Source organism: Phacochoerus africanus, chromosome 14 (genome assembly GCF_016906955.1).
Source record: "Phacochoerus africanus isolate WHEZ1 chromosome 14, ROS_Pafr_v1, whole genome shotgun sequence".
Taxonomy (NCBI): domain Eukaryota; kingdom Metazoa; phylum Chordata; class Mammalia; order Artiodactyla; family Suidae; genus Phacochoerus; species Phacochoerus africanus.
The window spans coordinates 24084649-24097192 of record NC_062557.1 but is presented as its reverse complement, the minus strand read 5'-3'; the positions used below and the strand labels follow the sequence as shown (position 1 = coordinate 24097192).

The window sequence follows — 12544 nt, the reverse complement described above, 5'->3', positions numbered from 1 at the left end:
GAAGGAGGTACAGAATTAGAAAGAGAAGTTACCGCCGTAAGGGGCACTAATTTACCTACTGCTGATACCCAGAAGCAGGAAATAGCAAATATGATGTGCAGAAGCATGACCAGCTCAAGTACACATGCAGGAATCCCCCGACTGGTTTCCCCTCAAATACCAAGGACCAATTGATGACTGAGCAGGTGTCTGACTTACTACCCTCTGTGCACTATCCATGTAAGACAGGCCACTGAAGAACCAAAGTTTTCTTGTTTTTTTTAAAAAGCATTTGTCCATATATTCTGAATCCTTCTTTGTGCAGCAAGAATTCTGATTCAACAAGAAAGTCCCAAGAACTCTTTTTTTTTTTTTTAAAGGACCACACCTGCAGCATATGGAAGTCCCCAGGCTAGGGGTCGAATTGGAGCTATAGCTGCTGATCAAATTGGAGCCAGAGCAACAGCAACACCAGATCCGAGTGGCGTTGGGTTATACCGCAGCTTATGGCAATGCCGGATCCTTAACCCACCGAGCAAGGCCAGGGATGGAACCTTACTGCACCCTCATGGATACTAATCGGGTTCTTAACCTGCTGAGCCACAGCAGGAACTCCCACAAGAACTCCATAATGCAGAAGAACAAGGGGCATTCAAATTTCCTCCAAAAACAAAAACAAAAAAAACCCCAAAACAACAAAACAAAACCACTGCACACAAAAACCATCGGCTCACTCTTTAAACACTTTGACAAAAAGCTAAACGTTTCTCATACTTTGCTAAGTAGATAAAAGCATGATTAGTGTCAATCCTATTCCACAAACTCTTCAGGCTTAAAAGGCCCAAGAGAGACCATGCACGTCCCCTTCTGATTCCACACTGTGGAGTCACGGAACGATGAGAATTACCTACAGCAGCAGTTCAACAAGAGCGAGATACTAGTTATAGTTAACTAAGGAAGAATCACTTGGGAAAAGACAGTTCGAGGAAGAAGACAAATCAAATCTTCAAGTTAAGTTTAGATTACAGACATCTATTACAGTCAGTTCTATCCCACGTAAATGAAAAAAAGAACTGACCTTCTCTAGCACGACCAAAAGGAGATGAAAGTTACTTACATAATTCTTGACTTCCCGTCGAGCATTAGCATCAATAGCAAGCCACCTCTGCTGATACTGTGCCTTGATATCTGGATCTTTCGACGTCAAAGAGTTCTTGATTTGTAGACCAGCTGCAACTCTGGCAACCTGACTGTTTCCTGGATTTGCCAGCACTCTGGACAGTTCCACAAGGAAAGTGGGCTGTTATGAGAAGACGTGAAGGAAGACTGTCTCTTAGGAATTTCACCGATGGAAGAAAGCATCGAAACAATGGGGAAAACCTCAAGTTTTTAAGGACCCATTATAATGTCTCATAAAATGTCAAAATATCTACTTCAAGACTCCTATAAAAATGTTACTTAGTACATAGGGACGTCATCCTCCTTCTCACACAGATTCAGCATTAAACACGGAGTTACAGGTTCTCCTATTAACATCATTCTGAGTGCCAAATCTTCACATTAAATTCCACAGAATTAAAGCAAGTTGGCAATCTGGTGGTCAGAAGACTCTTCTATGTATCTAGAACAGTACTTGGTACTCCGTAAATTATTTTTGTTACATAAATATGTTATAACAGAGTAGAAAAAATTGTTTTAGATTAAAAACATCTTAACCCAAAAAGAATGATACTCAGGGGGGCTTGGGATCTCATGGAAGCAGGTAATCTTATCGAAGAGAGAAAAGTACTTCAAAACTTTAAAACACAGGCTTAGGAGGCTAGCTGTCTCTATTTTAAAGCGTCTCAGCAAGAGACTAATAATGAAAAAAAAAAATTACAAGGAAAATGTGCTAACAAATATTTAGAAATAGGGAGCAACTGAGAAAATAAAAATGTCAAGGAAAATAATTTTATGTTTACTAGTCAACAGTTAAAACACTAAAGGTTACTATTCGTTTTGGTTCTCAGTTGTTCACCAAACACAGTGGATTACTGAAAATAATAGTCAATCTTTCGTACTGCACAGGCCCCCAAAACTACTATTTTTGTTTAAAATGTTTAACACACATTCTTCTTCCCCACAAAAAGCTCTCTCCAATGGAAAAGCTAACAGGAAAAACCAAAAGCAGATAGTTTCTTACCGCTAACAAGTTCTGCAGTTACAGCAGAAGATAATTCTTAAGTTTTATTAATTAGGTACCACTAAAGAATGTTAAGAATGATGGGAATAAGATAAAATGCTAGGAATAAGATGAAAGCCGTCTTACTTTAGCAAAAGCAGAAACAGGAATACACATTAAACGGAAATATGGGTCTATGCTAGTAGATAAAAATCTTTTCTATGGAAAGCTAAGTATAAAAAGGTTGATGGTAAAAACCAGAACGTGTAAGGGGGAAAAAAAAATCCAAGACAATTCAAAGGCAGTTTGTAGAAAATAAAAAAACGCCTTGTCACTTTTTTTTTTTGGCTTGCCTAGATAACACAAAAGAACACATTTGGTTACAGTGTTATTTAGATCTATTACCTATTACCTTTAAGAGACGTATTATCCACCGTTCTCTTTGCTCCCCACCCCCCAACAGGAGGAGTGAATCCAAGGAGAAATATTACCGGCACAAAGGCTGTTTCAATCAATCCATCTCTCGATTTTATACAGAGGTCCAGCCTCTAGTGGACTTAACACTCATTTTTTTTCTGTACCCCCTAAATTTGAAACCATGAAAAACGAGGAACTTTCCTCTATGATTTCCTCTGGAAACAGGCCCGATCTCAAGGATAAGCCTCAGCCTGTTATCTGGGTGCAGATGAAGTCTCTGTTGATCGGGGCCGGGGGAAAAAATTCCCCTGGAGAGGAATAACCCGTCAAGAAAGGGAAAAACATTGCCGGAATGGGTAAAAAGGGATTTGGGTGCAGGCCTGGCCAGGAGCACAGACCAAGGGAGAAGGGAATGGGTAGGGATCTGGGAAGTAGGTGGAGAGAATCATAGGGGTCACAGGACAGGAAGGAGGAGGAGGCCGGGGTCTGAACTGGGCGGGCAGCGGGGCTCGGAGCTTCCACATGGCCCCTAGGCCCGGCTCCCCCACCCCCACCCTTGCTGAACACGCAGCGCCGCGCAACCTAACTTCCCTTCCCTCGCTCTTTCTCCCTCCTGCTGCACCGCCGCCCTCAGGCCGCGCGGCGATTGGGCGGCAGTCACCCCGGCGCGCCGCGCCATTGGCCAGGTGCCGGGGCCCGGGGCGGGACACACCCACCGGCTTCCCGACGGAGGGGTTAGGTTGGACCGGGGGAGGGGGAGGGGGACGGGATGGGGCGGGGTGGGTTCCCGAGGCCTGGGCCTCCAGGAGGGCGGGAAGGCCCGCACGCAGGGGATGGGGAGACGGGCGGGATCGGGGACGGCGGGGTGGCACGCACCAGGTTCTCCACGGCCGCACGCTCCAGGAACTTCTGCGCCGCTTCCAGTTCCAGCCGATCTGGGGGGAAGGAAAGTGGGAAAGGGGACAGGTCAGAGGGGCCAGGGCTTCCCCTCCCCCCACCCAATCACCTCAGCCCGACCCCCGGCCCCCGCGTCCTACCGGGAGACACGGTCTTCTCGAGGATGGTGATCAGCTCCATGGCGGAGGTGGTGGCGGCGACTCCTCTTAAGACTGCTGTCCGGCCTCTCGGGCGGCGGCTCCAACTGGGGATGGGGGTTGGGGGTCGGGTGGGAAGGGAGGGTGGGGTGGGGGGCGGGGGTCACCACAATCCCATTCACTGGCTCCCTCTTGGTAGTCGCTCCAGCTCCCCTTCCTTCCTCCTTTCCTTCCTTCCTCCCTCCTAATTTGCTGCTGGCGGCGGCAGCAGCTGCTCCTCTGGCGGCGGGGGAGGGACCCCGGGGGCAGCTTTGAGCGCGGCTGGTGCTCGGGTGGCGGAGGGAGAAAGAAGGGAAGGGAGGCGGTAAGTGAACGGCGGCTCGCAGGGAGGGAGAGAGAGGGAGGGAGGAAGGCGGAGGGATATTCGGGCCGGACCTCTCCGCGGCGGCACCGCGCTCCATGTCGATTGGCCACCGCCGTGGCCACGCGGAATCCCCAATTGGCCAGGCGGTTAGCATTGAAGGGCCGCCCTGCGCCCATTCGCCGGCTGGTTTCAAGGCCCGGGTTGGCTGGGCGGGCAGTGGGATGGAGCGCGTGGATTGGCCGAGGGGAGGGAGGTTGGGGTGGGGCAGGCCAGAGCCGGCCGCTGATTGGGTTGGCCTGGTAAAGGCCTTCAGCTCAGGCCGGCTGGGCGCCGAGAGGAGGGTGGACCGAAGGTAAGAATGTAGGCCCGCGTGATTGGCTGGGATATTAGACGTTGATAGGATAGGGCACCCGGGAGAACTGGGGAGAAGAGTTCGGGGTCGGGGCCGCGGAAAGGCGGGAGGTGCCCCACTGCTTTAGAAGGCCAGCGCGGGGCACGATGGGACGCCCCCGGGAAGGGGCGGAGCCGTGTCCGGGCTGCGGTTGGGAAGCGCCGTCACTCCGAGGGGCGTGCTAAAGAGGGTTTCGCGGGCTCGAGCGGGGGAGGGGGGACCGTTAAAACTCTGCACCGCACCCACAGGAAGCTGCTTTAATGGCTAGGCCTACTTGGTACCAGACTCTTGGTTGGAAAGGACCTTGAAGACCATGCCGTTCAACTTCCAGTTTGCAGATGTGGAAACTGAAGGCCAGAGAGGGTATGCGACTTGTCCAAGGTTACTCAGCCAGTTAGTGGCCTGGTTGGGACTGGACTCAAGCACTCCAGACTACCGTGGCTTTTACACGCAGCACCTCCAAGGAGGTGAATGCAAAAGCAGTCCCTTTGGACATATGCATAGTTTGAGGCCTGTGCTGTTGTGAGACGTAACACGTGGGGTGGACACTTGGATTCCCCTTAAACCCTCATCCGTAAGCTCTCGGGTACTTGAAGGAATAGAAATGTTTCACCCTGGAAGGTACCTTTTCTATAAAGGCACAACCGTGTACCAGAGAAAATGTGTGTACAGCCCTAAAAGATCGCCTTTTTTTAGTTATAAGCCCTGAGACAAACTAATGAAAGCCTTTCCTTAGCAAAATGTGCATAAGGAAAATGTGCATACAATTTCTGGACTTTCCTTTAGATTGGGAATGGGCTCCAGGTGAAGAAGTTGCTGAATGGTTACATTTTCACCATATTGACCTAGGGTTAATAGAATGTAGCTAGCTTACAGATCTCTTCTCTACACTAGCTCGAGCTTCTGAAATAATTGCCCTACTCTCGCCATACTGGGAAAACCTAAGAGCAACTCTGGCCTTGCTAAGAAGTTCCAACTAAAAATTAGGAAAGGCTGGCCAGCTACCTTTAATCCTTGAAAGAAAAGAAAAGAAAAAAAGACATTTTTCTCTATCAGAAATATCTGAGTTCTGAAGCTGCAAGTGTGGGGACACTATTCCTTGCCCGTCCTGTGCCTGCTTGATTTCCCATGGCTTAGCTGTCCTCCAAACCTCAGCCTTCTGCTTCACCTTTCAGCTGAGGAAGAACTGCTCTCTGTGTGTGATTTTATTACGAATCATCCAAGTTTAAGTGAGATGACTTTCTTGAAAATCTCTGAATTGCCTTGATGAGGATTTCCCATACTACAAATGTTCCACAGTTCTGTTTCACTCCAAGATAGCTTTCTCCTATCCTCTTACCAGTTTGTTGAGCTACCTCCTCTGCTCACCATCAGTCATGATACTACCAGTGATGGCAAGTGGATTTTTAAAGTAGCTGGAATAGGAGTTCCCACTGTGGCTCATCGAGTTATGAACCTGACCAGCATGCATGAGGATGCACCTTTGATCCCTGGCCTTGTTCAGTGGGTTAAGGATCCGGTGTTCCTGTGAGCTGTGGTGTAGGTAGCAGACGCGGCTCAGATCCCACGTGGCTGTGGTGTAGGCTGGCAGCTGCAGCTCCAATTCGTCCTCTAGCCTGGGATCTTACACATGCCTCAGGTGCTGCCCTTAAAAAAAAAAAAAGTGGTTGAAATAAAATGCTGGGAAGTTAAATGTTTTGCAGCAAAGTTCCAATCAAACGTTAAGATCCTTACCACAACCCAACTGAATTGATGTTTTAGTTGAACTAAGGAGGGTGCTATCTAGTCCCTATCAGAAGCACTCAACATTGTCCTGCTCTCAGCAACTGCTGCTGAAGCGCTGTAATGTGTTTAGCACTCAGACTCCAGAAACTGACTGCATGAGTTCATAACCCAATTCTTCCACTTCTTAGCTTGTATGATTTACTATAAGTAAAATGGGGCTAATAATTGTACCTGCCTCATATGGAGCTTTTGGGAGGTCTTAGTGACTTTATACATGTTAAGTGTGCCAAACACCTGGCGTATTGCATATGTTATGTGTACATAGGCTATTATCTGCTTAGCATCATTTTGTACTAAGTGAGTGGTTCTTGATCCTTGGCCTGTTAGAGAAGAAAGACTTTAATCAATCTCACAAACACATGTAAAGTTGTAAAAGTGAGAGATGCCAAAGAATGACCTAGGTTGGGGGCTCAGGAAATGTGTACCTGAGAAAGGGAAGAGAGTTATTCAGGTGAAGGGGGGATGAGCAGGTACAAAGGTCCTGTGGTGGGAGAGAGTTTGGGGATTATGAGGAACCACAAGAAGGCCAGCACCCCCGCAACAGAACAAGGGGTTAGGATCAAGCTAGAGTGTTGAGTAAGGGAAAAACCCATATGAGACCCTTGCATGCAGTGTAAATGCTTTTGTCTGTGCTCTAAGGCCAAAGGCAGCTATTCAAAAGTTTAAAAAAGGTTGGTGTTCATAATGTGGAGATTAGACTGGAAAGAGGGAAGAGCTGATGCAAGGAGACTGGTTAGGAGGCCATTGCAATAATCCAGATATGAGGAGTTCCCTGCGTGGCAGTGGAAATGAATCCGACTAGGAACTACAAGGTTGCAGGCTTAATCCCTGGCCTCGATCAGTGGGTTAAGGATCCAGTGTTGCCGTGAGCTGTGCTGTAGGTCACAGACGCGGCTCAGATCCTGGGTTGCAGTGGCGTAGGCCAGCAGCTGCAGTTCTGATTTCTCTAGCCTGGGAACAGAACAGCCATGGGTGCAGCCCTAAAAAGAAAAAGAAAGTGAAATTAAAGAGAGACACTGGGTTTCAGTCCTACTCTACCACTTCTGCTGTCTGATCCTGAATAAGTTACTTAACCTCTTAGATCTGTGAAATGGGTGAATCTCTGCCATTGGTTGGTCTGATCATAAATGGGAGCCTTTCTGTGAGGTGCTTGGTGCAAGTATCTTGTGCTGGGAGAAGCTCACTGCTCTCTGTTAAACAAGTGACTTTGTGAATGGATGAGATCAGCTGGCATTCCATAGCTCAGTCCCCTCACTAATCCTTGTGCTTATGTGTAAGAAGACCAGCTGCAAGGGGAGAAGCAGTCAGACTATGACCCGATGCCTTTTCCTCTTGGGCAAAGCTGGCTGACCTGAGAGGGGCACATGCAGCACATAAAGCTTATGGGCCGTGGGAAGTGACTGTCTAGCTTTGTTAAAGGCACTTTATAACCTTGTCCTTTTTTCCAGTGTTATCCACATTAGCACCCATGGTCCCATTGCCCAATCAAGCCAGCCGTATCCCTGCTCCTGCATAAGTATTCGGCTCTATCCTAGGCCTGTCCCCTGCCAAGAGTTCCCTGCTTGCCCCCCTCAGTGTTTCAAGTCATGCACAAATTTGTCCCTTCATTCTTTTTAATTTGTTTATTCAACCACATGAATTTATTAGATGTACACCCACCCCATGTTATTTCAGGTATAACATAGATCCCTATGGGAGAAAGTCCATAAGAAATGTACAAACCAAATACCCTTATGAAGCTAAAATTTCAGAGGAGGGAGAGATTTTTTTTTTTTTCCTGGCCTTTGGTGAGGACTCTTATTAGACAAGGAGAGTTTTGAGCTGAACCTTGAAGGATTGGAGAACTTTGTAGAGATTACAAGGAACCCTTCTCTAACTGTTGTGCATGCTTCTCTCGCCACCTAAACAGTGAGAGCTTATTTGGTGCTCTGTGTCTTAGTTTCCTCGTCTGTAAAATGAGAATAATAGTTGGAGCCAGGGTTGGCCTGTGAGTATGAGACCTGTACAGTCACACAGGTGCTTAGAAATGCTGGCTCCTCACTTGGCTTAATACTCAGTTGTCACCATATTGAAATTCCTAATAATTTTTGAACAAAGGGGCCTGCAAATTGTGTCCTGATCGTGACACAAGATCACATATAGGGAGTTCCCGTCGTGGCTCAGTGGTTAACAAATCCGACTAGGAACCACAAGTTTTCGGGGTTCGATCCCTGGCCTCGCTGAGTGGGTTAAGGATCTGGTGTTGCTGTGAGCTGTGGTGTAGGTGGCAGACCCGGCTCGAATCTGGCATTGCTGTTGCATAGACCAGCGGCTACAGCTCCGATTAGCCTGGGAACCTCCATATGCTGTGAGTATAGCCCTGGAAAAAGACAAAAAGACCAAAAAAAAAAAAATCACATTTAGAAGCTAAGTTGGTACAGTAAAGGGGGGTAGAGGTTGGGGGAAGGGTCATGTATCCAGTTTTAGAAACATTTAGTTTTTAAGATCATAAGGGGACACCTAAGGGAAACTGTACATTCTGGGTTTGTGTGTGTGTGTGTGTGTCTTTTTAGGGCTGAGGTAAGTGGAAGTTCCCAGGCTAGGGGTCTTTCAGAGCTGTAGCTGCCAGCCTACACCACGGCCACAGCAACACCAGATCCGAGCCATGTCTGTGACCTACACCACAGCTCACAGCAGCGCCAGATCCTTAACCCACTGAGCAAGGCCAGGGATTGAACCCATGCCCTCATGGATACTAGTTGGGTTTGTTACTGCTGAGCCATGGCAGGAACTCTGAGACTGTACTTTTTTTTTTTTTTTTGTCTTTTTATTGCTATTTCTTGGGCCGCTCCCGCGGCATATGGAGGTTCCCAGGCTAGGGGTTCAATCGGAGCTGTAACCACCGGCCTACGCCAGAGCCACAGCAACGCGGGATCCGAGCCACGTCTGCAACCTACACCACAGCTCACGGCAACGCCGGATCGTTAACCCACTGAGCAAGGGCAGGGACCGAACCCGCAACCTCATGGTTCCTAGTCGGATTCGTTAACCACTGCGCCACGACGGGAACTCCAGACTGTACATTCTTAATTAGGATTTGGGAGAAAGGCTGCTGTTTGGGAAATAAATTAGAAGTCAGTAGATCAAGCAGTTCCTGTTGTGGCGTAGCAGAAACGAATCCAACTAGGAACCATGAGGTTGCTGGTTCAATCCCTGGCCTTGTTCAGTGGGATAAGGATCCAGTGTTGCCGTGAGCTATGGTGTAGGTTGCAGACTCGGCTGGGATCTGGTGTTGCTGTGACTGGTGTAGGCTGGTGGCTACAGCTCTGATTCAACCCCTAGCCTGGGAACCTCCATATGCCGAGGATACACCCCTAAAAGAGACCAAAAAAAAGTCAATAGATCAAGAACAGTCATTGAGCTCCCAAGAGTAAATTACATCTTGAAGAACATTCTAGAAAGAAAAGCAGAAGATTTTGGGACTGGAAATGGGGTTACAAGCAGGTAGACACTAAAAATGAGAAGAAGAGAAGGAACAGCAAAGGTAGGAAAAGAAATGGGAGAGCAGGAGTTCCCATGAGGATGCAGATTTGATCCCTGGCCTTTGATCCCATGGCTCGGATCTCAGATCTCTACATAGCTGAGGCTGTGGCATAGCCTGGGAACTTCTGTATGTCGTGGGTGTGGCCCTAAAAAACAAACAAACAAAAAAAACAAAAAAAGCAAGAAAGAAATGAGAGGGAGTTAGTGGCTCAGTGGTTAAGGAATCCTACTAAGAACCATGAGGTTGTAGGTTCGATCCCTGGCCTTGCTCAGTGGGTTAAGGATCCAGCGTTGCCGTGAGCTGTAGTGTAGGTTGTAGACGTGGCTCAGATCCCACATTGCTGTGGCTCTGGTGTAGTCTTGGCAGCTACAGCTCTGATTAGATCCCTAGCCTGGGAACCTCCACACACCGCGGATGCGGCCCTAGAAAAGGCAAAAAAAAGGAAGAAAAAAAAATGGGAGCGTAAACTGTTCATAGCTGGGGTGGTCTCGATAATGTTTCCCAAAAGATGTCCATGTGCTAGTTCCTAGAACCCAAGAATGTGTTATTTTACCTAGCAAATGGGTCTTTTCCGTTGTGATTAAATTAAGGATTTTTGAGATGGGAAGATTATCCTGGATTGTTTGGGTGGACCCAGTGTAATCATGGATCCTTTTAAGAAGGAGACAGGAGGATGAGAGTCGCAGAAGGTGATGAGATGACAGAAGTGAAGGCCTGAGAGATGTGTCCCAGCAAAGGTCGACAGCCTCTTGGAAGCTCGAAGCAAGGAATAGATTCTCCCTTAGATCTTTCAGAACTGTAAGAGAATAAATATGTGTTGCTCTAAGCCAGTAAAATTGTAATTTGTTACAGTAGTGATAGGAAACGAATGCAATGATTAACAATTGAAAACAACCTCGGTACCGAACAGTGATGGATTGGCTAAATAAGTTACAACATATAAGTTACAGACTTTTATAATTGTGGTTAGCCATTAAAAATTATGCTGTGGGAGATCATCAGATCATATGAAAAATGTTCATAATACATTGCCAAGCATGAAAAGCAAGTTAAAATATTGTAGGTACTTATATTAAAAATTTATCAAGAGGTACACTTAAGAATCATGCCATTTTTTGGAGTTCCCTGGTGGCTAAGTGGGTTAAGGATCCAGCATCGTCACTGCTGTGGTGTCAGTTTGATCGCCCACGGGCATGGCCAAAAAAAAAGAGTCGTGCAGTTTTTGCACTTGACTGTAGGTTTGGTATAAATACCTCAATAAAGTTTTGCATATAGATGTCCTATTTTTTCAAAGAAGATACACATGTGTTACACTTGTATATCTGTGAATAAGGAAAAGACAGAATATGTAAACCAGGTGTTAATAATGATTGCCTCTGGGTGGGAGAATTACAAATGATTTTTTTGACTGTGTCTCGTGTATATAAAAGTTCCCAGGCCAGGGATTGAACTCATGCCACAGCAGTAATCAGAGTCATAGCAGTAACTACTGGATCTTTAACCTGCTGAGCTGCTAGGGAACTCCACAGATGGATTTTTATATTCATTTGTGATTCTTTGCTGTATATTTCAGGTTTTTTTCAATGAACAGGTATTACTTTTTTGATTAGAAAAAACATGTGTGTATAAATATATATGTATAAATTTTTTTTTTCAGACCACAAGTATGGCATATGGAAGTTCTCAGCTAGGGGTCAAATTGGAGCTACAGCTACCAGCCTGTGCCACAGTCACAGCAGTGCCAGATCTGAGCTGCACTTTCGGCCTAAACCATAGCTCGAGGCAACTTAGGATCCTTAACCCACTAAGTGAGGCCAGTGATTGAACCCACATCCTCATGGGTACTGACTGGGTTCGTTTCCACTGAGCCACAATGAGAACTCCAGAAAAAAATATTTTTAAAAGTGGTTTTTAAAAATTAAGGGGAGTTCCCTCGTGGCTCAATGGGTTAAGGATCCAGTATTAGTTCAATCCCTGGCCTGGGGACTGGCAAGTATGGGCATGGCCTAAATAAATAAATAAATTGGTATTGTTATGAAGAAAAAAATTAGGGAAGAAGGGTAGGGAGAAAATTTGAGGAAGGATTTGTAAGCTAAGGGGCAAGGGCCCTGCAATACCTGGCACAACTAAGGCCCTATAAACTTTCTGAAAATAGGTGATTTAAAAAAATATATACCCCAGGAGTTCCCGTCGTGGCGCAGTGGTTAACAAATCCGACTAGGAACCATGAGGTTGCGCGTTCGGTCCCTGCCCTTGCTCAGTGGGTTAAGGATCCGGCGTTGCCGTGAGCTGTGGTGTAGGTTGCAGACGAGGCTCGGATCCTGCATTGCTGTGGCTCTGGCGTGGGCTGGTGGCTGCAGCTCTGATTGGACCCCTAGCCTGGGAACCTCCATGTGCCACAGGAGCGGCCCAAGAAATGGCAAAAAAAAAGACAAAAAAAAATGTGTATATATATGCCCCAGAGTTCCCATCATGGCTCAGTGGAAACGAACCTGACTAGCATCCATGAGGATGCAGGATCGATCCCTGGCCTCGCTCAGTGGATTAAGGGTCTGGTGTTGCCGTGAGCTGTGGTGTAGGTTGGAGATGCGGCTTGGATCTGATGTTGCTGTGGTGTAAGCCAGCGGCGACAGCTCCTATTTGACCTCTAGCCTGGGAACCTCTATATGCCATGGGTGCAGGCCTAAAAAGACCAAAAATAAAAATTAAAATTAAAAAAAAAAAAGAAAAAAGAAAAAAATTAAAAAATTGTATTCCCCACACCCCAAAGCAGAAAGGAACTCACAACTGGGAACATAGAAGGAAGAAGAAGAAAAAAGGCAAGAATGTAGAGATAAAAGTTTCCTGGGAGTTCCTGTCGTGGTGCAGCAGAAGCGAATTCAACTAGGAA

At 46.8% G+C, this 12544-nt stretch overlaps 1 protein-coding gene and 1 long non-coding RNA gene across 2 annotated transcripts in view; one reads left to right on the top strand and one right to left on the bottom strand.

Moving 5' to 3' along the window:
* The window catches only part of KPNB1 (karyopherin subunit beta 1), a 28957-nt gene extending 25226 nt beyond the window's left edge, over positions 1-3731 (bottom strand). The window contains exons 1-3 of the mRNA XM_047756873.1: positions 3595-3731; positions 3434-3492; positions 1097-1279 (exon numbers count right to left, since the gene is read on the bottom strand). Of these exons, the coding sequence (XP_047612829.1) occupies positions 1097-1279; positions 3434-3492; positions 3595-3634 (282 nt within the window). The 5' untranslated portion in view covers positions 3635-3731. The remainder of the gene's footprint in view (positions 1-1096; positions 1280-3433; positions 3493-3594) is intronic.
* A 499-nt stretch (positions 3732-4230) lies between these two features.
* On the top strand, positions 4231-5371 carry LOC125114681 (uncharacterized). Its single transcript, XR_007131874.1, has 2 exons — positions 4231-4307; positions 4595-5371. It is a non-coding gene; the product is annotated as an uncharacterized LOC125114681 (long non-coding RNA).
* The last annotated feature ends 7173 nt before the right edge of the window (positions 5372-12544 follow it).